Source organism: Pyricularia grisea, assembly GCF_004355905.1.
Source record: "Pyricularia grisea strain NI907 chromosome V map unlocalized Pyricularia_grisea_NI907_Scaffold_6, whole genome shotgun sequence".
Taxonomy (NCBI): domain Eukaryota; kingdom Fungi; phylum Ascomycota; class Sordariomycetes; order Magnaporthales; family Pyriculariaceae; genus Pyricularia; species Pyricularia grisea.
Window position 1 is genome coordinate 2,670,955 of NW_022156719.1, and position 23,920 is coordinate 2,694,874.

The window sequence follows — 23,920 nt, forward strand, 5'->3', positions numbered from 1 at the left end:
TGAACAAGTTTCTTTCCTTTTGACGTGCTAACCAATGTTTATGTGCACATGCGCAAATTAGGGAACCATGACGAGATAGGTGACCGAAGAAGGGTAGTATGTATGGTTGTTTAGTTTCTTGTCTAGACCAGAGTATTGAACCGCGACCCCCGTTGCATGATCAACCCTTCCATTTTCTTTGCGAGCCAATCAGGATCGACTGAAGAGGTGTACTGGTGGTGTGCTCAGCGCCAACGCACCTCTCTGATAGGCGAAGCGGTGGATGAGCTGAATAGTCGAGCTGAAAAAAGGGATCCTGATCAGGTTTGTTCCGTCTGGTCGCACACAACTTGCATCGTCTCTAAGCCTTCGGATCGTTCGAGAAGAGACTTTAGTAAGAACCCAATCTATACTACGGGATACTGCTTTGCTAAAAAAAAAAAAAAAAAAAAAAAACACAAAAAAGTAGGTAGGCAACCGCCTGACCGCCTGTTCAACTTGGTCTTTTTTATCCCTTTTCTCACACCGCATATACCTTTATTTCTTGCTTCGAGAAAAGTTCTGCATCGTAGGGCTGAAGAAAAATCTGGGTACTCTGTAGTTTGGTTGCTGACGAGCAGCATGCGGGTGTCGTGTAGAGTACTCCGTATTGGCAAACACCCTGCCCAGCCTCACCTGTCGGCCATGACTCTTTGGATACCTTACTATACTTTTCGACCAACAGAAACTGGGGGTGGTAGTTTGTCCACTTTGGACTTGTTTTCGCCAAGGGTCGGCTCGGCTCTGTGGACAAACACGACGCCCGACAAAATGGTGTTGGGGGGTTACACAAGAACAAGAGTTTGGTTGGATTTCCGTACCGTTCGTCCCTTTTTTTTTTTCCAAAAAAGGGGCCAATATCAAATGCAAGGAGAACCAAAAACAGAAAGAGAGAGAGAGAGAGAGAGAAAACGTCTTGGAAAGCTGGCCGAGTTTTCTCTCTGCATACACCCCACCAACACATGAACTGACTACTGAGAAGAGGATGTGATGTAGGTACACGCCCGAGTTTTTGGCTTGTGGATGATGAGTCGCGCGGCTCTGCTTCAACGTTACTTTTTTTCTGTTTTTGTTCCTCGACTGGGTGCAGCTACCGGACTCGCGATAGAGCCTGACGTTCCGCTTTTTGGCCTGTCTTTGGCCTCCATGTCGTAGTCGGATTCGGACTGCCCTACCTACCTACGTCTATATCCAGGACCTCAGTCATCTCTGTACAACCGCTTTGGAACATACATGGTTTATTTAAAGAAGAATGTGAGGTTTAAATAGAAATGCAAAAGAAAAATAAGGGGGCAATGGGCAACTTGATGGCCCTACCTAGCCACACCAATCTGTCACCCATTAGGAAAAAGGCCCATGGTCCGGCTAAAAAAAAAAAAAAAAAAAAAGGCGGTGCCGCTTCATCTCTCGTTTCTACCAAAAGTAAGTACGCACGTCATGATGTCTAAGCCACCACAACCAAAGGGTTTTATTTTCCAGGGGCTTGCATGTCGATATACGGAGGCATGGTGTGTCGCTTACACGAGTCCATGCAAGCCACTCGCTGTCTTTTTTATTTTTTATTTTTTTAAAACGTCCTTTTTCTGTCCCGTCACTACCTAGCCCCCACAAAAGCCATCAAAGCCATGAAAGTTGAACAAAAATCGTCCAACTCGTAGGGAGGAGGGGGGTGCCAAAAGTTCATCGAGGAGGAAAAGGGCTGAGACAGCGTTCGTCATGAGCACCATAAACATCTTTTATTTTTGGATGTCTTTTTCTCGGGTGACACTGCAGATAGAAAAATAAAAAAATAAAATAAAAGAGGGTTTCAAGGTGCTGCAAGGGTGCGGTGAGGAACTCGGTGCGTCCTGGGCTTAGGTAGGAGTCGAGGCCTTCTTCCGCCTCGTTTCGTCAATTAGGCCCTGCCGGATCTGGTATTATTGGTTCATGATCGGGAAGGGGTCGCACAGCATGTTTGGTGTATCGAGATTAGACTGGATAGACTTACGAGGAAAGATGAAGTTATAATTAGACTTGTAAAAGAAAGAGACGAATTGCCTTGATATTCGGAGAGGGGAGTCCAATATGGGTGTCAAATGAATCACAGATATAGATTGGAGATACTGGAAATCTGAACGGAAGCTAGCAAGTCATAATGCAAAAACTTGAGAAATACAAGCTGTTTTCTGTTTTGTTGTCGTAAAACTGAACACGGGCAGCAGCCGTGACATAACCGTAGATCACTGATATCTTCTGAAAACACTCCGATGAGCACTACAATCACTCCAGAGCCCATCAAAAAAGCTTTAGTCCAATAGTACATGAAACTTGAAATCCTGGTCCGCATTGAGCTCATACTGAGCTAGTGTAGACGGCCCGCAGCTCCCAGTCCCCAGTCCATGCTGCAGTGGTTGTCGCGTTAGTATCATGGCCCTGCCATCATTAGAAGGGAAAGTACTCACGTGGACCCAATCCAAGCTGACAACCGTGTCCTTCCTCTTCCTCTTGTGCAACTCGTATGGGTGAGTACACTCATCCAAGTCCTCGGTCGAATACCGGAGGGCCTGGAAGCCAGCCCCTTCAAAGTCCCCAAAACGAGCACGCAGAATCTTGCCGCCCTCCTTGCGACAAAACTCTACCCATCGTATATCGCAGCGGCTACCACCATCTTGCGGGAACTCGTAGTCGACAAAGAGCTTGTCGACCTTCTCTTCGTGGTTGCCCCACGCTTGGGAGAGCTTCTTGTCGCGGTAAGACTCGCCCGGTCCTCGCCCAAACCATTTCGCAGATTCCACGTCGGCGAGGCCGAGCTTGAGACCGAACTTGGCGAACCATCGCGGCCTCCGATATCCGGTGATTTTGGCGCTGACGCTGATGCTGACTGAGCCTCCCGCAAAGCGGTACGAGGTGGTCGTCATCAGACCCCAGTTCAGCGCGGGAGGTGCGACGCGGTGATGTGCGGTGATCTCCAGGCTGCCGTCTGGACGACGCTCCCAGCTGACCTTTAGAGGATGCGCCTTGACCTGGTGCAGGCGGCTGTTTCTCCAATCGCCGCCGGCGCTGCCGCCTCGATCGTTGTCTGTCAGGGCCCGGTACAGGGAAAAGGTCAAGGGCTCTGTCAGGACGTTGGTGTCTGGAAAGGCTAGCCGTTTCCACGACGTCAGCGTCCCCATTGTCTGGTCAAACTCCCAAACGGTACCCCAACTGCTTCGTATTACGAGCTTGGGGGTACCGTTGGCAGTAATTTGCTCCATTGTTGGACAATGTTCTGGCGGAACTGCTAGGTAGCGGCTATGAGCAAGACTCAGGGGCGGGGCAAGGCGGAATTCCCCAAATGCCACAATGTGACCAGCCTTAGCCCAGCTGGTGTCATGACGCAGCGAGAAGTCTAGATGCAAATACGACTCCCCAACAGGTGGTGGTGGCAGGTTGTCTAAATGAATGGTTCCTTCGGTATGGGGTTTGATGCCTGTAAAATGTGCGCGTCAGTCGGCCCCTGTTTTTTTTTTTTTTGCTCATGCAGAGAGGAGTAGACTCTTTTTACCTTTTGGAATTTTCACCTCACCACCTTCAACCAGTTGGCCATCCCCGATGATAGACCAAACACACTTCAGGTGGTCAAGACTGATCATGTCATATCGGTTGATGATAGTGACCTTGGAACCGTGCAGCGCTAGACATTGTACAGGTTCGATGATCTTGGCATAGTTAGTGAGACCCGGTGTCGGCGTATGATTTGAGAAGATTAAACCGTCCATGACAAAGTTGTAGTCGTTAGGTTCGTCACCAAAGTCACCGCCATAGGCCATGTACTCCTCGCCCTCGGGTGTCTTGGTACGGAGGCCGTGGTTTGCCCATTCCCAGACAAACCCACCCATCAGACGCGGGTACTTGTAGAATGCCTCAACATACTCGCTGGCACCTCCAGGTCCATTGCCCATGGCATGGATATACTCGCACATGATGAGTGGCTTGGACCAATTCTTGTCCTCTCCCCAAGAAACCATCTGGTCCTGGGGTCGGTACATGCAGCTGAATATATCTGCAGACCTGGCCTCTCCATCGCCCTCGTAATGCACAAGACGCGTCTTATCCACCGACTTTATGTAGTTGTACATTGCTTGGTGGTTGCGACCATAAAAGGATTCGTTGCCCAAAGACCAGATGACGACCGAGACATGGTTCTTGTCCCGCTGAACCATCTGTCGCGCCCGATCGACATACGCCTCCTCCCAATCCGGGTTATCGGATGCATATGCCGAGGCATCACCGCCGCAGGTACCGAAGCCGTGACATTCAAGATCGGCCTCGTCGAGGATCCAAAGGCCTAGCTCGTCGGCGACATCGTACATTCGTGGGTCGTTGATGTAGTGGGAGGTGCGTATAGCGTTGATGTTGTGTTGCTTCATCAGGAGGAGATCTCTACGCATGAAATCATAAGGCACAGCGCGGCCAAAATCCGGATGATGTTCGTGACGATTGACGCCTCTGAACTTGATGGGTTGTCCATTGATGCAGTACACCCCATCAATAAGCTCGGTTCTTCTGAACCCAATCTTCTGGGCAATATAGTGATCATTCGCGGACAGTACGAGGTTGTATAAGTATGGTTCCTCAGCTGACCATTTGTGTGGGTTACTGACGTCGAGTTCAAAGACAACGTTTGACGAACCAGTCTGGGAAGACGTGACTATCTCCTTGCCATCTGCGTCTAGAAGCTTTAGATGAACTTTGACTTTGTCACTGAGCTGGACATCCACCTTGAGAGTACCCTCTTGGTAAGTTGCATCAAGCAGACCATGGACAAAGAAGTCCTCAATGTGAGCAGGCTTCGGCCAGGCATGCAGGTAAACATCGCGGAAAATGCCAGCCAACCACCAATGGTCCTATATGAGGTGATTTTTGTTAGTTGTAAATAAATCTATCGATATATTCACCAAAGAAGCTCACCTGATCTTCCAGGTAGATCCCGTTGGTTCTCTGGTACACCTCGACAGCCAGCGTGTTGGTCTTTCCAAACTTGATGTATTTGGAAACATCGAATTCACTAGGGTTTCTTGACCCCTGAGAATAGCCAACATCGTGACCGTTCACATATACAGTGAGGCCAGTCTCACAACCTTCAAACCTCAGCCGCATTTGATGACCCTCCAGGTCTTCATCGACTTCAAAGTGCGTCACATAACGTCCACATTCGTTGTCATCGAGAGGCACATGGGGCGGGTTTGGGTTCCAGGGGTAGTCCATGTTGGTGTAGTGCGGGCCTTTCCCGTAGCCTTGTAGATTCCACATTCCGGGGACTTGGACTTCATCCCAGTCGGAAACGTCAAAGGACTCCTTGTAGAAGTCAATCTCACCCTGGAAGGGATTCTTGGAGAAGCTGAATTTCCATTTTTTGCCGGACAAAAGCTGGCACTTGGCCTTGGATGTGTCGTGGGATAAAGCATCTTTCTCATTGTCATACAAAAAAAAGTAGCTGCGCGGTGGAAGGGTGTTGCGGCGGATGATGTCGAAGTTGTTAAAGTCAGGCTGCTTCTCAGGAAAGACGCCAGAAGCGTCAATGGCAAGAGGAGCCTGATGGGCAGAAGGTAGGAGCATTGGGGCGGAGCGAGAGGAAGAATTGCGCTCGGTATGCTCAATATTAGCTTGGAAATTGAGTCGTAGCTCCAATCGGCTTTGTGGCCCAAGGACCGTCGACCTTGGTGATGGAGGTGAAGCCATGGAGCCCAAAGTTTTGCTGAAAATTCCAGAGACGAAAGAGAAAACACAAAGAAACCGGTTGCTCTTTTGAACGCTGGTTACACAAGACACCCAGGTAAACCTGTTACTAGGTGAATGGAAGGAGTGTTTGAGCCGACCAGTACCGAACCCCAAGGGCTTTGACCTTGAGCTGAATGCCCGGGGAGGGGCGTTGTGGGAGCAGGATCAAATCAAGCCAATGCTGCGAGTATGCGGGGAAGGACAAGAGAGAAACCAGATGACAAGCTCCAAGTCTCAAGTTCATCTACCTGGTTGCTTGTCTGCTTTTCCGTCGTAGACAGTTGTTGTTCTTTCTCGTCTGGAATTGAACCCTTCCCAAGCTTGCGTGGGACATGGATCCACCCTTGACAACCACTCGGTAATCAGCGTGACCAAAAATGCGGGGTCGTATGTCGGGGAAGTGGGTTTTTGAGTCCCAGGATGGAACCTAATGTAACATGGGCCTTGCAAGCCGAAGTTAAGCGGAACGATCACTTTGGCATGCAAAATTCAATGTCAGTAAACGTGATGTTTTTATTTGTATAAAAGTCCTATTGATTAACAAAGCCTGACGCTGAACATTGTATCTGGATTTTTTTTTTTTTTTTTTTTTTTTTTTTTTTTTTTTTAAAAAAAAAACCATAAAAAAAAAAAAAACCGCTGCTTAAATGAGAGTCACCTTGTCACCACGTGAAGCGCCGTTTACCATGTCTTTCTCCTGAAGGAGTTGGATAAAGTTCACGTGATTTATGGATCAGATCAGCGCAGATTTCTCCAATCTGGTGATTTCCTACGACTACGCAATTCTCGGATCGCAGAAACACCAACTTTCAGTGGCCAGGAGCATGTATTTGCATGCTCTCAAAAGTCAATTGGCTACCTCGGCCATAAAACGGCCACAAGTCAAGCCATTGATGAACTGCTTTGCAGTCTTTTCATATTCATTCACTCTATTTCTAGTCTAGCAGTTGTCCGATGTTCAATTGAAATGGTGTGGGGAATTACCAAACTTTGTTATAAACCAGCCAAGACGAGCCGGGCGGATGCTTCCTACCGAACGATCCCGGAAGGATACCCTCCATATGCTCCCCGCAAGATATTAAACGATCTGTAATGCCACCATCGACTGCAAGATTTCCCGGAATTGGCATGCATTCTGATGCTTTCATTTGTGGAAATTCTCAGGTAGTTCGCCTCCCATTCGATCGTCTCTCGCGCCCTTAGCTATGCATCTCCTTATTAACTTTGTCAGGGGAAATAACCAACTTCACATATTGGCGCCGGAAATTCTGGAGGATTGTGCCGACTAGCGAAGTTCATTGTTGGCAGGCAATATGGGCTTCCTTCATGACTTTATAACCTGACAACGCTGTCATGGAATCCCTCCAGCGAAGTGGTCCGTGGCTGTGCCCGACAAGAGCAGACAAGCTGTTCCATCGATTCTTCCTCACCTCGAGCGAAAATGCGTTTGAACTGGGCTCTTCCTCTCATAGCTGCGGCTTCCACTGTTGCCCAGGCCGCTCTCACCTGGAAGAACGTCAAGTTCGGTGGCGGAGGCGGCTTCACACCTGGAATCGTCTTCCACCCGACGGCAAAGGGTGTTGCGTACGCACGAACAGACATTGGAGGTCTTTACAGACTCAACCCCGATGATTCTTGGACGCCGGTGACGGACGTCCTCGCGACCAATGCCGGATGGTGCGTTGTTCCATCACGATTATCCAGCCTTTGAAGTGTTGAATATATGCTAACTCGCACATGTCCAGGAACCGTTGGGGTGTCGATGCAGTGGCGGTGGATGCCAAAGACCCCAAAAAGGTTTATGCAGCTGTTGGTCTCTATACCAACAGCTGGGATTCGAGCAACGGTGCCATCATTCGCAGCTCCGACAAGGGTGCAACATGGTCAATCACCACCTTGCCCTTCAAAGTCGGTGGCAATATGCCCGGTCGCGGAATGGGCGAAAGACTAGCTGTCGACCCGAACAACCCCAAAGTTTTGTTTTTCGGAGCTCGGAGTGGCAACGGACTATGGAAGAGCGCCGACGGCGGAGTGACGTTTACCAAAGTCACCTCATTCACGGCGGTTGGTACCTATGTGGCTGACCCCAGCGATGCAAACGGATACAACAGGTGAGAAACAGTTAACATCAGGACACAATCCTTCAGTCGTAAAGCTTGCTAATCTTATGACAAACAATGGTAAAATCCGGCAGTGACATCCAAGGTCTGGCTTGGGTCACCTTTGACAGCACGTCTTCCAAGCTGTCGAATGGAGCAACATCGAGAATTTTCGTTGGCACAGCCGACAAAACCGCTTCTGTCTATGTTTCTAACGATGGCGGAGACACATGGAGCGCAGTAGCTGGTCAACCTACGGGATTCTTGCCCCACAAGTGCAAGCTTCAACCTAGCGAGAAGGTGCTGTACATCTCATACAGTGACGGAAGCGGCCCCTTTGATGGAACCACTGGAGGAGTTTTCCGCTACGACCTCAATACCTCGACATGGAAGAACATTACGCCTGTCTCAGGTGCAGACTTGACTTATGGCTTTGGTGGAATCGGCGTGGACATGAAAAACCCAGGAACCATCGTAGTGGCTTCGCTCAACTCGTGGTGGCCTGATGCCCAGCTCTTCCGGTCTAGAGACTCCGGAGCTACGTGGTCGAGACTGTGGGAGTGGACAAGCTATCCCGACATGAACCAGTACTACTCGATTAACGCAGACAAGGCGCCTTGGATAGAGTCTGGTCATCTTTCGAGGGACTCGAAGCGTATTGGTTGGATGATCGAGGCCCTTGAAATCGACCCTGTCGACCCTGACCATTGGCTTTACGGTACGTAAATTTGCTACAGGCGCAAGATTATAACGAGGCTATACTAACAGTTACGGCAGGAACTGGTCTTACGATCTTTGGTGGTCATGACTTGACCAAATGGGACACGGTACATAACATCTCGATTCAGTCTTTGGCGGATGGTGTTGAAGAAACCGCAGTCCTAGAGATGGCCTCAGCGCCTGGCGGCTCCGAGCTATTGGCCGCAATTGGAGACATTACTGGATTCACATACAAGACTGCGGCGGACCTCAAGACGTCTCCAAAGAAGCAGTGGCTTGACCCAAGCTGGGTAACAACATCAGGAGTCGACTACGCCGGGAACAAGCCTTCTGTTGTTGCGCGCGTTGGACAGACTGAAGGGTCGCCCATGCTCGCAGTGTCATCCGATGGCGGTGACAACTGGAGTGCTCATCAAGGTGCTGACAATTCGACTCAGGGTGGAGTGATTGCTCTCTCTGCTGACGCCGAGACCATCCTATGGGCCTCTGCAAATCGCGGTGTTCTTCGTTCTCAGAATCAGGGGTCGTTTTCTGCCGTCACAGGGCTGGGAGGCCTGACAGGAACAACGGCTGTCTCGGCCGACAGACGCAAGGCTGGTGTATTCTACATCGGATCTTCTGGGTCTGGAGCTCTCTACGTGTCATCAGACGCTGGGGCTACATTTGCACGTGCTGCGGGTTCGCTCGGATCAGCATCGGGAATACGCTATATTGCCGCACACCCTCGTATTGAGGGCACGGTCTTTGTATCGACCAACGCGGGCGTGTACAAGAGTTCTGACTTTGGTGCAAGCTTCCAAGCCGTGCCGGGATTGACAGATACACAGCACATTGGCCTCGGAATGGGGACCGGTGACTCTTGGACTCTGTATGCCTTTGGTAATGGCCCAGCAGGTCAGAGGCTTTATGCTAGCGCAAAAGCCGGCAATGGGTCGTGGACTGATATCCAAGGCGACAGTCAAGGTTTTGGTAACATGGCAAACTGTCGCATTGCAGGTAGTGGCAATGTTCCTGGCGTCGTGTACGTTGGAACCAACGGTCGCGGTGTCTTCATGGCCAAAAGCTGAGCTTCATGGACTTCACAGTCTATGGACTAAAAGTGGGGGATTTTACTGGCGGAAACGGGTTGTTAGTAAATCATGCAACTGAACTGCATGTCGATTGCCATAGCTTCTGTGATCTGGGGGATAGGTAGCTTTTAAATGTGAGCCCATTTATCGAAACATTACCGAGACAAAGCATCCAATACTAAACAAACTAGGAGAATCCCGTTCATGCACTGTACACTACATAGCAGCTCACACGGTACGCCTCGTATTCCCCCTCATGGTTTCCTTGCTTCTCAATAAACTTGACAGCTCATCTGCTTCCTTCCTTACATTACTTATTGACATTTCGAAATTTTCCACGAGCCTCTTGAGGCTTCAGGTGCACTATCTATCCGTCGCGTGGTTGGATTGCGTCACGGCCATTCAGCCCATACATACATACACTGTATACACTGAAACCACTATCAGCAAAATCACCAACGCGGTGCCGTAAAACCAGAACGACAAACATGGCGCAATGGAAATCATCTATCGTCACTTGCGATCCGCCTCTCGGTTCAGTCACAATACTGAATGAGAAGGACGCGACCTTCACCGTGGGAGTACCAGCTCTAGAATTGGAACACGGTGGCGTCATCAATGGCGTCTGCATCTGGCACAACTACGGGGAGACGTGGAACGAGCTACCTCTGCGGGAATACAAGACGCCCGTCGTAAGCTCGGATCAGCAGGACCGCCGGTTTTTCCGGGGCTCGCTGCCTCGTCTGCCGGAAAAGTCGAATTTCAGGTTCACGCTGCGGCTTGAGACGGACACCAACCGGACTTTGTGGATCAAGGACCTCCAGGGTATCGACGACGGGGAGGTATTCTTCCAGTCTGTCGGGTTTCCAAGCCGAGATGTCGGTCACTACCTTGAAGGCATCAACGAGTCAGGCTTCACGGCGTCCGTCGTTGGCCAGAAGGACAAAATCGCCGACTGCATGGTTTGGAATCTCTCCGCGCCCATCCTACCGGCTCAGGGGCCAGAATCTGGAAGGGCCAGTAGAAGATTGGGCAAGCCGGACTGCGCGCGCTGGTTTGCGACTGTACGGCATAATCTGAATTGGTTCGGGCCCAGGCAGGGGACGGACTTCATGCAGCTGGACAAGGAAGCAGTGCTCGTGTCTTTCCTGAGAAGGGATGGCTTGCACGTTGTCCTGCTTCCGGCCGGCGGCCTTGATAACTCCATTACGACACTGGTCACAGATCACGAGGGTGCCTTGGTTGCCGTGTCCAGGAACGAAGATGAATCTGAAGGTCAGGCTCGACTGCTCGTGTCGGTGGCGACAGACTTTGAGCAGGCTCTGAGCAGCGTCATGGCCGAGGCGAAGCGGATGGCTTCTTCCAAGCACCACAACGGTAACGGGCACCAGAATGGTCATTCACAAAATGGAGGTCCTAAAAAATATTTGATCTCCCAAACCACAGCGCATCTCAACGACTGGAACGATGGATTTTCATATTGCACATGGAATAGCCTTGGTCAGAATCTCAGTCACGACAAGATTCTGGGTGCCTTGACTAGACTCTCTGAGAGTGGGATTAACATAGCTAACTTGATCATCGATGACAACTGGCAGTCCCTTGATGGCGACGGGTCGGATGCGTCTCGTCGCCGCTGGGAACGGTTCGAGGCAAACCAGGAAGGTTTCCCACATGGACTAAAGGGGCTAGTATCAGAAATCCGACAACATAACCCACAGATTCGCAACATTGCCGTTTGGCATGGCATCTTTGGCTATTGGGGCGGCATATCACCCAGCGGCCAAATAGCCAGCAAATACAAAATGCGAAAAATACAACTACGCGATGAGCCAGAAGTTCAACCAAAAGATTTTGACTTTTACACGGTTGATGGCGAGGATGTCCACAGAATGTACAATGACTTCTACGCTTTCCTTGCCGACTGCGGCGTTAGCGCCGCAAAAGTCGACACTCAGGGCTTTCTCGACTACCCGGCACACGCCAACGACCGAAAAAACCTCATTCGGCCCTACCAGGACGCCTGGACCACGGCAGCCAGCAAACACTTTGGCGGCCGTGCCATTGCCTGCATGGCCCAAACCCCCCAGTCCATCTCGCACTTGCTCCTGCGGCAGGGGCTCAGCGAGGGCCCAATGCTCATGGCGCGCAACTCGGACGACTTTTTCCCCGACGAGGTCGAGTCGCACACTTGGCACGTCTTTTGCAACGCCCACAATGCGCTCCTCATGCGGCACCTCGGCGTCCTGCTGGACTGGGACATGTTCCAGACCACGACGCCCAAGTACGCAGCCCTGCACGCCGCGGCCAGGTCCATTTCTGGCGGTCCGATATACATCACGGACGCGCCGGGTGAGCATGATTTGCAACTCATCAAGCAGATGACGGCACAGACGGCGGATGGGAGAACCATCGCGCTCCGGGCCGACGAGGCCGGTAGGACCTTGTGGCCGTATGGAGGACACGGCGAGCAGAGGCTGCTCCGGGTGCGGAGTGGCCATCAAGGCGTGGGCATGCTTGGAATCTTCAATGTGTGCAATCGAGGCAGTCTGCTGGGCGAGCAGGTCAGGCTTGGTGACTTTTATCATGGTAAAGATGCCAGTAAGGACAGTTTTGTGATTTCACGCTTTAGCACCGGCGAGATGATAACACCAGCCAACCGAGAGACGGTGATTGAGATCGGGTTGGAGGAGGGTGGCTTTGAGATATTCACGGCTTACCCTATCACGAAGCTCGGTGGCCTCGCCGTTGCGACCCTGGGACTCGTCGGGAAGATGGCTGCAGCTGCGGCGGTGTCGCGCGTGAGCTACTCGGAGTATCGTGATGGCTTTATACCGGCCGGCGTTGAAGTCTCCGTCTCCATGAAAGCTCTGGGGACCCTGGGTATGTTTTTTTTTTTTCGTTTACTCCTCTTGCAGCAACTCTGTCTTTGAATATTATTCATATTTCCATTGCTAACAGTTCCATCTTGACTTAGGCATATTTGCGCGATCTTCTGATCCGGAAGATTCACGAAAGGTCGCGGTAAAGAGCATTACTGCCATGGAAAAAGCCGTGTTCAACCCGAAGAAGGTTGCTTCAATGGGTAATCAAGACGAGATCAGGCTGGACTTGGAGTCTCTATCGATTGAACTTGGATTAGACTCGTGCTATCGAGATGAGTCCACTATCGATCTGACCATTGTGCTCCAGTTTGAAGAAGATATTGCGGATACGATTGGCATCGTGGCAGAAACTCCCAGCCCAGAGGCAGCAGCTGCATGGCGCTGGTGGCGTTGCACCATTCTGTAGGGCCGATAGGAGCAGGATATACAGCTGCTTTGGTTTTGTTGTTTGTTGAAAAAGAAAAGGGGACGGATAAAGTTTTGTAATCCGGGTAATGGTTAATAATTCTGTACTATGTCGATATTTGGCGGCCTACGAAACGAGCTTTATTGCAAAATTATACTGTAGCTTGAGCAGGGAATCAACTTCTATTGATGATCATCAAGGATAACGAAGAGGAGAATGGTGTGCTTGCAAGGGAGGGATCTTCCGAGTTTTCTCAAACAACACTTTCACTTGCCAGCCCAATCTTTCCAAGCGAGTTGTCATTGTCCGTTTAAACTAGATCACTAGAGGCATATGCGTTTCCAGCTTGGTATAAGTACTATGTCTTTCAAAAACATGAGTCCTCAAAATTTTCGTAAACAACCACCACCTTTGCACGTAGCATACTTGAGATTAATTCTCTAATCGAAAGCTCTCTACTAAATGTACTTCAACTTCGACAAAACAAAACATGGGCTTGTGCCGAAGAGCCTGTCCCGCCGGCTCCATCCGCAAAACTAACTGCCTCAAGGGTACCAACGGTATTTGTAAGCAATGTGAGAGAGGAGGAACAGCGTGTCGTGAATTAGGACAAAGGAGAAAAAAGGCAAGCCCCTGTCAATGAGATCCGTTCGTACCGGTGCGATTATGATGGCCAGTAACCCCCGTCCGACCCAAAATCCAACTGCAGCAATTCACCCTTCATCAGACTTGACCCAGTCCGATCCGATACTGGTTTATCATTCGTCAGGGATGACCGATTCGGATTCGAGGGCGTGTTTTGAAGCTCCCAGTCTTCATATCACCGGTAATCCAGGTTGCATGATATTGGCGATAGCAGCGACTACTGGGGATCGCTGTAGATGACTTGCTCTTGCCTCCTGCGGTAAGGATTGACAGTATGGGATCCGACCAAGTCAGAATTCCCAATTAAACTCCAGTGGCCCAAAGAGATCCTGCTCCAGACTTTCTATATTGTCAGCTCCCTCCCGCCCTAGCTCCTGGTCACTACTTGCGACAACCCAATTGTGCTGTGCTTCGTCGACGACAGTTGGAACACTTGGCTCGGCTAGTGGGCCATCTGCCAGACTTGGATGCTCCGAGTTCGCAGCATGTTGGACATGAGTATCATCCCACTCTGCTGTGGCAGAATCTAGTATAGATGCCTCTGTTTCCGAAAGGAATTGTGTAGGAAATCGCTGTCCGGGCTCTATATCGATTTCATCAAAGTTGGGAAAACTGGAAACCCAGCCCTGTGATTCATGGTCTCCGATGATATGTTCAGGGGCCCATGGCCGCAACGATCCTGCTTGAACGCCATCTTCCAATACTATTAAATCCTCGCCAGAATCTCCCACAGTATCTTCCCACGTGTCCTCGTCGTCTGACCATTCATCTCCTAGTTCTTGCGGATAGCAGCCAAAACAGAGACACGGCTCGTTTGGGCTAATGACTTTCCGGCACTCATCGGGTAATATTTCATTCGCAAACTCTTGACCCTCGGAGCTAAATTTTACTGAAATATTTTCCAGCATTGCTAGATCGAATGTTTCCCACGTTCGATGAGCCTTAATGATGTTTGCTGCGACGTGATGGCCGCCCTGCTGGGCATACTCGAATGCTGTCAGATACTCTCGCCTGTATGGACCTGTGCTTTTAAAGCCATGACTTAGCAAAAGCTGAATCATATCGATCCTTCCATTTTTTGCCGCTGCTTGAAGTGCGGTAAGCCCACAGAATTGACTTCTCAGGGTATTGACTCTTGTGCCATTTTCAACAAGCAGCCTTGCAATAGCCAGGTCGCCATGGGCGGCAGCCACTGAAATAGCCGTAGAGCCTGCGTAAGGACATGGTGGACCATTGACATCCGCACCACAGCCAATCAGCCAAGCGACCAAATCAATGTTTCTCATGGTTACCGCTGTTTGGAGCGGTGATAGTCGATCGAACTTTGCCTCACGGGTGTCGTAAAAGTCCCGATCGATACGCTCGCCGGCTTGCAAAAGAAGCTGCACCATTTTCTTGTTGTTCGCGCGTACAGCCCAGTTGATTGGATTGAAACCGATTTGTATGATGTCGTAAATACGGGATTGACCATGCTCTCGTATCTCTTCATTGGCCTGAATACCTTTGATGCTATTGAGGGCACACAGGATAAGCTTAACCATACTGAGCGAGTTGATCATGACTGCAATGTACAGGCAAGTGCGATCGACTTTGTAACCACGATCGAGCAGCCTTTGTACGCCGTGTTCGTTATTTAAGACTATAGCGCCAATGACTGGCGAGCCAATGATTCTGTCATTCCATAGATATGAGCGCCAGCTGGAGTATTCAGACGCGAGATAAGTAGGGATTCGGGGACGCTGTAAATCTTCTTGGAAAGCTGTATATTTGGACACTTTGAGATCCAAGTCGACGGTGATGTACTCGATCTCGAATGAAAGCGTACTGGGGAAGAGGATTTCAGTCGGCAGGTAAGCGAAACGGGCTGGTGGCAAAAGCTTCATGAAAAGATCCAATACATGGTCGCTTTTGGAAATTGCAGCCATAGCCACTGCCGCACCCTCGTATTTACAAGGGACTTTCGTGCCTGGGCGACTTTCTAGTATGTATAAAAGGAGCTCTAGCAGCCCTTTATCGCCTTGTGCTTCAATTGCCCAAGCTGTGGCAGCCGCAAGGATCTGGCCATTGTATTCCCAAGTCGCCGCATTCAAAACAGTGCTAACAATTGCGTAGCTCCTGCCGAGTAAAGCAGCTTCAAGCAATGTCCAATTCTGACGATATGTGGTTGCCTCGCGATGCTGAGGAGTTATAGGAAGTCTTTCAATGAGCCAGTGAAAGAGGACATGGTGTCCACAGAAGGCAGCACCGACCATTGCCTTCTCCGTGGGTTTCACTTGGAAATCAAGCAAGAGATTTGCCCTTGCTGAGTTCTGTCCATTTAACCAAGCACTAGCGTAAAAAAAGTCGCTTGGTAAAGTATCGAACAAGTGCGACAATTCAGATTTGGAATGTGAATCTCCGTTTAGCTTGAACCATGACATCAGTAGCACCTTGAGAAGGTCTTCTGGAATATCGTGGGTTTTGAAGGCTATCTCTAGGGCCTTGTGCAAATCGTTGAAAGTCCCTCCTGCCGAAATCAAAAGTTGAGCACACTTCAATTTTCCGGTCCAGGTCAAACGCTCCGTAAAATAGCAATGCTTGAGAACGATCAAATCGAGTGCTTTGACCATGCCAGTGGGCTTGTCAAGATGATTATCGACGAAGGTAAAGATATTTGGCCGATATGCGTCTCTTTGCTGTGTTTCGCATACTTCTTCAGGGTCCGCTCCTTTGTCAAGAAGAAGCTTCACAGTTTCGTCTGATCCAAAAATGACGGCTAGGTGCAATGGATTAAACACTCCCCCGCTAGCTCTATTCAGAGTGCATAATCCAAGGTCAAGCAGCAAAGCACATGTCTCTGCGCTGTGAGCGGCTGCAGATAGGGGGGAAATTTTGTCATGAAGTGATTCCGGAGGTAACTTATGCTCTTTGCATATACTACTTGCCAGGAACTCAATTGTTTCATGATTCCCTGCCAAGGCTGCTGAGCAAAGAATGTCGTTAGGTGACGTTGTATCTGCTCCATGTTGTAGAAGGCAATCCAGGATCTGGATGCTATTTCGAGGACTGCGAGCAGCGGCACAAAATACCGTGTCTGTCAGCGTAGGCCACGGAAAGTTAGGAAGACTGTAGGAAGTGTCTGCCCCATGGTCTAGGAGTAGCCTAACAACATTCAGGCTGCCGGCAGCGGCTGCAATGTGTATGAGTGGGTAACTCTTAGGCAAGGAATACCATCTTCCTATGCAGGTTCGCGGTACTGCTTGGACAACAACGATATATCCGTCATCCGGCCCTTGAAGATCTGGGCTTATGCCGGATTTGAGAAGCCAGGATATTATCTCCAAAATAAGTTCATCAGATGAAGCAGAGAAGGAAGTTTTATCTGCGAGGTGATTAATCGCTCGCTTCAAAAGGGTCTCTGCAAACGCTGATAACGTGACGTCACCGACTGCTGCGAAATCGATTCGCGTCTTCATTTGCAATATGCCAGTCGCTCTAATGACATTTGTCATAAAGGTCCAATCGGAGTCTTCCCTATCATCGTATAAATTGTTCGACAATCGGAAGATGACAAGTTTCACCGCTGCCCGAAGGATGTCAGCAGCGAAACCGCTGGTGATGAGGTGGTAGTAAGCGTTATTATCGCCCGGCTCTAGCTCCGGCATTGTCTGGGAAACCTTTTGCGTGAAGTGATCTTCGGCATTGCAGAAAGAGCCATCTGGATCCGAAAGTTGTAGCATGGACATAGTTCCTTTGAAAGCATCTGCTGATAAAGAACTTGTGTTGTAGGCGTGGACTGGGTAGGGAAATGAGTTTTGTTAGTGGCACGAAACATCCTACTGCAAGCGAATGAGGAATAAAAAAGATTTTCGAAGACAACTAAAGCTTACAGAAAGGAAACCTTAGCTGAAATTGTAGCCATGGTAAACTGTGTGGCCATACGTGCGCAGGTGAAAGAATCTGAACGTTGAGATCTTCAGGGGTCTGAGCACGACAAGCTAGGAATTGCATGATAATTAGGCTACGGTTCTTATTGGGCAGGTTTGGAAAGTCAAGACTTACTCTTTGTGAACTCGTCAATTTGTGATAGTGTGAACCGGCCAAGTGCTTTGCTGACTTCCTTGGGCCGCATGCGGCGTCCCGACAGGATAACTTGACTTTTCTTCCCTTGTTCCTTTCTTTTTTCGATCCGATGGGCAACGTATTTCCATCCTGCGGCATTGAGATTTTTCCGGAATCCCCACTCTTTCAGCTTGGATTCCAGCTGGGACTTGCTATATTGAAATAAATTAACATCTTTTCAAACCAAACGAATAAAAATATTGCATGCTCTGGGCGGGTGTGGCAAGTGAGATTTCTAACGGACTATAAACTATATACCTGACTGACAGCCCTCGAATTCGTATCTGCTCTATGAGGTCTTTGAGGGAAATGTCATCTTTGATGTACAGTCGATAGATTGTATTCTTGTGACGCTCCCAATCCGGAGCCTTTGCGACGTTCGTGGCCATGGCGAAAGCAGGGGTAATTTTTGAGGGGTTGCTAGTTAAGTCTACCCAGTATTCAGAGCATCTGTGTCGCCGTATTGGTAGGTATAGGTGAGGTTCGTGGGTGGGACTCAGACACCAGTCGAGAGGAACAGGAAGGTCAACCCTTTTCTAATCTGAAGAGAAAAAAAAACATGAAAAAAGTATCAGGATATTGCAGGGAAGGCTGGATACCTAAGCGATTCTCGTGTGAATGGATGTGATTGGCTGGCACCAGAATCTTGGTGTTTTGAAGCTTGAGGAAGGAGCCAAGACGAGAAAGAATAAACCGCCAAAAATGGGTCCAGGAGCGCGTACCATGTATCTCATAGTCAGCAATCGCTGCCCAAAATTCCTCACACCAATTGCTTCACCTCGCATTGCTGGTACTATGTACCTAGGTAGGTACCTATTTAGGTAAGGTAGGTAGGTAGGTACGGCAGCGTCGAAATTGGGCGCATCTAACGGTTTTGGAGTAGATGTGAGCTTTCCTATTGGATGTTGCCAGAATCTGAACTCGCCTAACATTAAAATCTGCCCATCGACCCTCGGGTTGCAATGGACGTCTTTTTTATTGGATGTTGCCAGATTCTGGACCCATCTAATAAGCAACTGGGGGACATTGTTTGCAGGTCTCATGAACTCCCCGGCATGCATGGTAGCAGGGATTTCCCATTGTAAAGATCCAAAATCTGTGTCTAGACTAGGTACACTTGGGAAGCCACCGGGAGTTTTCATTAGTAGAGCCCATAATCTGGTGGGATACCTCTTGGCGCTGACGTTTGCCTCGATCGTCGAGCAATCTAGGTTACAGAAACTTATAAGCACCTGCAGTGTACTGTATCCGTTAGAAGTGGGGACAATACCCTGCAAGCCCATATGCACGAGGGTGGATACCACCTAACTGAGGCAGGCGACCCAGCAAAAACCTTAACCATGCCAAGCCATCCCAAGTGTTAGTGTGCGTCACTGCCTCACTAAGTAAGGGACACTGCCTCAAAAGGAACCAACCTTCGGAGCGAGTGTAAGGCGACCAAATCAACATGCAGATGGAAGAACACCACGATTGACTAATATAAAGGGCTCGAACAGCCCTTTAATTCCTCATATCTTTAAAACACCAGCTTTTTATTCATCTACAGTGAAGTTGGCATACAATGGAGGTTACTGCCGAAGTCGTTATTGGAATCATCGCCGTACTGGTGTGCCTCCCACCTACAATCCTAGTTCTGATTGGCTGGATCCGCAACCATCTTTCACGGCGAAGGAACAGTAAGTTCCATCTGGTGCGGATTTATAGCTTCTTGGTCCTGCTGCCGGACGTCTTTTCCCCTTGCATATATTTCTTCCAAGCTCTAGATATATATCTCGGCATTTGTTTGCTAACGCCGGCCTTGATATAACTTTCAGGAGCTATAGTACCCGCCGACAGAGATATCGAGGCATTTGCAGCTGGACGAGCTCGGTCCCCGCACAGATCGACGACAATCATTTTCCAGGACGGATCGTCGTCTTGGCGACAAGTCGTGTACCATCCAAGCTAGAAGCTAGAACCAAGAACTAAGCTGCACCTGGCAGCCAACTGCAACCTCCGATTGAACGCGCAATAAATGGAGCTCAGTAGATTATTTTGTGGGTTGCATTCTTGTAAGACAGACTACCCAATATTAAAGCTTTAGTGTTTTCTGTTGATCTAATTTTTCGCATACCAAAAATGATAGGAACTTAGCGCCTAGAGGCCATGGTCTATAGATAATCTTTGTGCAGAGCCTGTCTTAGTGTTCGGGACACCCGCTGCAAGTGTCTCTAAGTTGCAGAATGCATGCAGCTCAATGGAAAGATAAAAGAAATGGAAATCTCGTGGGAAACCAAAGTGAAACTTTCAATCTTCACGGGTCATAAATTGATTATCTTCTTCAGTCAGAATTTCAAAGGTGCTTGAGCTTCAGCCATTCCTCCAATTTGACAGAAGCTGATGGCGGTTGACGTAGCATTAAATGGATCACTTTGCCCATGACACAGTCTTCAAGACTATGCATCAAAGTCGCAATGAGCTAGATTAGTTATATAAATCACACTAATCATCGTCTTGACTGACCATTCAAGGTCTGAACTGATTCTGTGAGTAGAAATGATGATAATCCTCCCCGTAAAAAACAAATCACAAGGCTCATCTATTTATATCTCCCAGAAGCCTTGTTGAGCCAGTAATAACAGTCCCTTATGAGATAGACGGGAAAGTTGCGATTTATCTCAAGGCATTGGCACACATCCAGTTTTTGTTGAGGCCTCTGCTATGCAGCTACACCCCGGCTTGGAGATTTGGCCATGTCCCTTTCCGCCCAGCCCTCTCAAAAATGAAATCGAATCTTACCATAAAGGAAATCCACACTGAGAAGTCCTGAGATCGAAATCTCTCACCAAATCCTTCATATCGGCGAGCATGTTCTCCAGTACGCGGTGGTCTTCGTCAAAGGCGAGCGTGACGTTGGCAATGTCCCAGACTATTGTTGGTAGATACTCATTATCCCTCACCGCCTGTTCGAGCTCGGAGATGTTTTGTCCAGCAGGGGCGTACCAGGCATCGATGAACTCCTCACGAAGGGCGACAAGGACGGGAAGCTCAGCCAAAAAGGCGTCTTTCGCAATTTCGATATTCTCGTCGCCCGTGTCATAGTATAGTTCTTGGATATAGTACTTCAGAGCAACCTCGAAGTCGTTCAGTCCTAGGTAGAAGCGTAAGGCAGCGTTGCCTAACGGCATTAGGTAGGGTTCAAACCCGGACTGGGGCGGCGTCATGGTTTCCAGGGAAAGATCGAAGTTTTGTGAAGGGGCTTTTACAGGGTTGTGCTTTTTTTGCTGGATGAGATTTTGGAAAGAGGAGTTAGAATGTTGGAGAAAGCTAGCAAGCCGAGGATTTATATATGTTTGGCAGCCTGTATGCTCACATACATTTATGACATACATGAGAAGTAAAGTTACATTTATTTCTTGGTCAATGCTCAACAAAGACACTGTCAAGATCAGCCAGTCGACAAAAGTCGTAGCGGTGCTAAGTCACTTGTATAATATCTCCTGTCATATACCATCACGACCAGAGAGACTTGCGGATGAGGACAAGTAGCTTAGCTTTCGTGTCCTTTGAGCACTAGGAAATTAAATAGGACTAAACATAGTAATCACTGTGTTGAAGCGAGTACTTGGGGGATGAATAGGGGCTGTAGGTTGATGCTGAATTCAATGTTGCCATTCGAAAAGCCTTCCTAGGCTTCTGTTCCTCGATTCCAACATTTGGCCCTTGTCGACCCAGGTGCAAACAGTTGTTGTTGGGTGTTGTACGGCACGTCTCGAGTCAGGCGAAAACTTGGTTGCCATTGTGGCACCACTGTTGATTGCCGTAATTTCATGCTTTAATAATGCACCGTACCCTCCACATCCTTGGGCAGTTTCCTTTCCCCAACTCCCTCAGCTCATCCCGAAGAGCCTTCACCTCAGCCTCAATACCATGTGCCCTAGACAAATTCATAGATGAGGACCTTATCCTACACGTGTCATCCATGGTCGTGATCTTCTTCAGCCGAAACTCTGGCCTTCTACGTAGAAGCTGAAGTCACTCAAGGGCCCGGCCTTCTGGGAAGCCATGGCACTCATCCTAGCAGCACAGTCGTGCTTGAATTTGGAAAGCGTGGCCTGCAACAAGGTATTGACTTCATCGTGGACCCTGAGTCACATGTCCACAATCTGATCAAAAATGATCCGGCAGGCTGTGAATTGGTCTTTGTGGCCGTCCTTGTTGCCGTCCTTGTTGCCGTCCTTGTTGCCGTCCTTGTTGCCGTCTTTGTTGATGAACAAGCGCTTGTAGAACTCGTGAAACTTCCTGTTCAACCGTGCGATATCCTGTCATGTCTTGAGGAAGGATTCGTTAACAATCAACTGGGAAAGGCTGTCTGCGATCTGCTCATACTTGGAAAGGGTCTCGCTGAGGTCCTGGACAAGTGAAGTGAGCGGGATAGGGTCTCTCGGGCCACGTCTGGGAGTGCTGCCCTGTTGGGACATTTTTGGTGACGTTGTTTCTTTAAGGTTGGAGTTTGGTGAAGGGCTTCCAGATGCTTTGCTGGCTGTGGGTATGAGTCCGGAAAAAGACGGTTGGGATTCTGAGAGGAAAATCGAATAACAAAAGGTCTATCTTGTACATTCTCATCTGGAAAACAAACGCGACGTAGAGATGGCCCGGATAGAAGACGTCATATACCGTTATCACTTGAGGAGTAGAGCCCGTTTGCTTGCTGTGGTCAGTCCATCCCATGCTTTGTGCAGTACCTAAGGGCTTCATTTGTTAATGAACCAGGTGAAGTACATAGCCAAGCTCACCAAACTGCTATCTGAGGCCAATCTACTTGACAAGGAGGGACGTTTGCTTTCTTCGAGCGGGGTAGGTTTCTGCATTTCCTTCCACATATCCTTGGTCAACCCACTCACTCTTGTGTCACCGTACCAAGCCACGGAGAATATCAGGACTGCAGCAGAGGCCGCCTAGTCATGAACTAGTGTTGATCACGCGTTCTAACTTTGTGATAAAATTAATATCTGATACAGGTACATGATGGAGTCTTCCATCGAGCAGCCTGGCCAGACAAGCCAAGATATTATCACACCAGCAGATAATAAAACTGTCACGCCTACGAATAAGCTGAACGGGTACCTGGTGGAGAACCTTCAAGAAGCCAGGGAACTTTTCGAGTTGAGGAAGAAAGTAGGTCATACCTCACTATTTTAGATGCCTCATCGGTCCCCATTCCCTCTTCATGTTACTGAACAAAGCTATACCAAAAGGGTTGGACGAGCGACAAGGGAGACGAGCATTTCAAGAAGCAGCGAGAAAACGCCGACAACGCCAATGAGAAGAATCAGCTGGGATTCTTCAAGCTCATGATAGGCGTGGGATTCCAGATAAACAAAGCTACATCGGCCTTCCGCATCAAAAACACCTGGAACAACAGCTCCTCAAGAACCCCCACGGTGCTGGATCTGTGCATCGCGCCCGGCGGCTTCGCTTTTGTAACCCTTAAACTCAACCCCAAGGCCATGGTGTACGGCATCACACTGCCTGATGACAAGGGAGGCCACAAGATGCGCGTTCTCGACGAGGGCCAGAAGTTTGCATCCCATGTCAACATCGAGTTCCGCGATATCACTATGCTGGCCTCCGAGATGGGCTGCGATCCCACAGACATCCCAGCAGACCACCCGGACGCGGCCGAGTTCTCCTTCGAGCGGCCCTTTGCCGACCTCAAGTTCGATCTCGTCTTCTGCGACGGTCAGGTCCTGCGGAAACACGAGCGCAGTGGCTACAGGGAGGGTGGTGAAGCCGCGCGTTTGACCTCATCGCAGCTCGTCATGGCTCTGCAGAGGATACGGTCCGGCGGCACGATTGTCGCCCTCATGCACCAGGTGGACGTCCTGCGCAGCTTCTGCACGCTGAGTCACTTTGCGTCCTTTTCCAAACTGCGACTCTTCAAGTCTGCCAAGACGCACGGCACGCGGTCCTCCTTCTACCTCGTTGCCTCCAAAGTTCGCCCCGACTCTGAAGGGGCCAGACTGGCCATTGAGGAGTGGAAGGGTGTTTGGAAGTCGGCAACTTTCGATCCTGTCGAACGTCATAACAAGAGGATGCATAGTGAGCTGTCCTTGGAGCAGTTCGACAAGATGCTGAGCGATTTCGGTCCCCAATACCTCGAACTGGCCCGCCCCGTCCTGGCCATCCAGGCAGAAGCCCTGCGGAACGCGTCATGGATGAAATAGCTGGTAACAAACATTCGCGGTTTCCCCCCCC

General features: G+C 49.4%; 8 protein-coding genes across 8 annotated transcripts in view; 4 read left to right on the top strand and 4 right to left on the bottom strand.

Annotated features, from left to right (window-relative positions):
- Nucleotides 1-2,087: 2,087 nt before the first annotated feature.
- On the bottom strand, nucleotides 2,088-6,026 carry PgNI_08755 (uncharacterized protein). The gene is made up of 4 exons (XM_031128747.1): nucleotides 4,948-6,026; nucleotides 3,542-4,883; nucleotides 2,460-3,466; nucleotides 2,088-2,399 (listed from the first exon to the last, which is right to left on the bottom strand). Exons 1-4 carry the CDS (start codon nucleotides 5,716-5,718, stop codon nucleotides 2,304-2,306), a joined length of 3,216 nt encoding a protein of 1,071 aa, XP_030979001.1. The 5' UTR covers nucleotides 5,719-6,026; the 3' UTR covers nucleotides 2,088-2,303.
- A 351-nt stretch (nucleotides 6,027-6,377) lies between these two features.
- On the top strand, nucleotides 6,378-9,799 carry PgNI_08756 (uncharacterized protein). Its single transcript, XM_031128748.1, has 5 exons — nucleotides 6,378-6,921; nucleotides 6,989-7,434; nucleotides 7,503-7,868; nucleotides 7,952-8,574; nucleotides 8,634-9,799. Exons 2-5 carry the CDS (start codon nucleotides 7,199-7,201, stop codon nucleotides 9,641-9,643), a joined length of 2,235 nt encoding a protein of 744 aa, XP_030979000.1. The 5' UTR covers nucleotides 6,378-6,921; nucleotides 6,989-7,198; the 3' UTR covers nucleotides 9,644-9,799.
- A 335-nt stretch (nucleotides 9,800-10,134) lies between these two features.
- PgNI_08757 (uncharacterized protein) lies at nucleotides 10,135-12,937 on the top strand (the record flags this gene model as incomplete). The annotated part of the gene is made up of 2 exons (XM_031128749.1): nucleotides 10,135-12,529; nucleotides 12,624-12,937. The coding sequence occupies 2 exons, from the start codon at nucleotides 10,135-10,137 to the stop codon at nucleotides 12,935-12,937; spliced, it is 2,709 nt and encodes a 902-aa protein (XP_030978999.1).
- Nucleotides 12,938-13,872: 935 nt separating this feature from the next.
- PgNI_08758 (uncharacterized protein) lies at nucleotides 13,873-15,507 on the bottom strand (the record flags this gene model as incomplete). The annotated part of the gene is made up of 2 exons (XM_031128750.1): nucleotides 13,873-14,603; nucleotides 14,700-15,507. The coding sequence occupies 2 exons, from the start codon at nucleotides 15,505-15,507 to the stop codon at nucleotides 13,873-13,875; spliced, it is 1,539 nt and encodes a 512-aa protein (XP_030979003.1).
- Nucleotides 15,508-17,002: 1,495 nt separating this feature from the next.
- On the bottom strand, nucleotides 17,003-18,072 carry PgNI_08759 (uncharacterized protein; the record flags this gene model as incomplete). The annotated part of the gene is made up of 5 exons (XM_031128751.1): nucleotides 17,003-17,056; nucleotides 17,143-17,357; nucleotides 17,452-17,559; nucleotides 17,624-17,835; nucleotides 17,942-18,072. The coding sequence occupies 5 exons, from the start codon at nucleotides 18,070-18,072 to the stop codon at nucleotides 17,003-17,005; spliced, it is 720 nt and encodes a 239-aa protein (XP_030978480.1).
- A 1,141-nt stretch (nucleotides 18,073-19,213) lies between these two features.
- On the top strand, nucleotides 19,214-20,319 carry PgNI_08760 (uncharacterized protein). Its single transcript, XM_031128752.1, has 4 exons — nucleotides 19,214-19,359; nucleotides 19,498-19,734; nucleotides 19,809-20,208; nucleotides 20,279-20,319. Exons 1-2 carry the CDS (start codon nucleotides 19,245-19,247, stop codon nucleotides 19,629-19,631), a joined length of 249 nt encoding a protein of 82 aa, XP_030978394.1. The 5' UTR covers nucleotides 19,214-19,244; the 3' UTR covers nucleotides 19,632-19,734; nucleotides 19,809-20,208; nucleotides 20,279-20,319.
- Nucleotides 20,320-20,457: 138 nt separating this feature from the next.
- PgNI_08761 (uncharacterized protein) lies at nucleotides 20,458-20,886 on the bottom strand (the record flags this gene model as incomplete). Its single annotated transcript, XM_031128753.1, has 1 exon — nucleotides 20,458-20,886. The coding sequence occupies one exon, from the start codon at nucleotides 20,884-20,886 to the stop codon at nucleotides 20,458-20,460; it is 429 nt and encodes a 142-aa protein (XP_030978395.1).
- A 1,804-nt stretch (nucleotides 20,887-22,690) lies between these two features.
- PgNI_08763 (uncharacterized protein) overlaps nucleotides 22,691-23,920 on the top strand; it is a gene marked incomplete at its 5' end in the record, with an annotated part of 1,681 nt that continues 451 nt past the window's right edge. Inside the window, 2 exons of the mRNA XM_031128754.1 lie at nucleotides 22,691-22,840; nucleotides 22,921-23,892. Coding sequence (XP_030978393.1) covers nucleotides 22,691-22,840; nucleotides 22,921-23,889 — 1,119 coding nt within the window. The 3' untranslated portion in view covers nucleotides 23,890-23,892. The remainder of the gene's footprint in view (nucleotides 22,841-22,920; nucleotides 23,893-23,920) is intronic.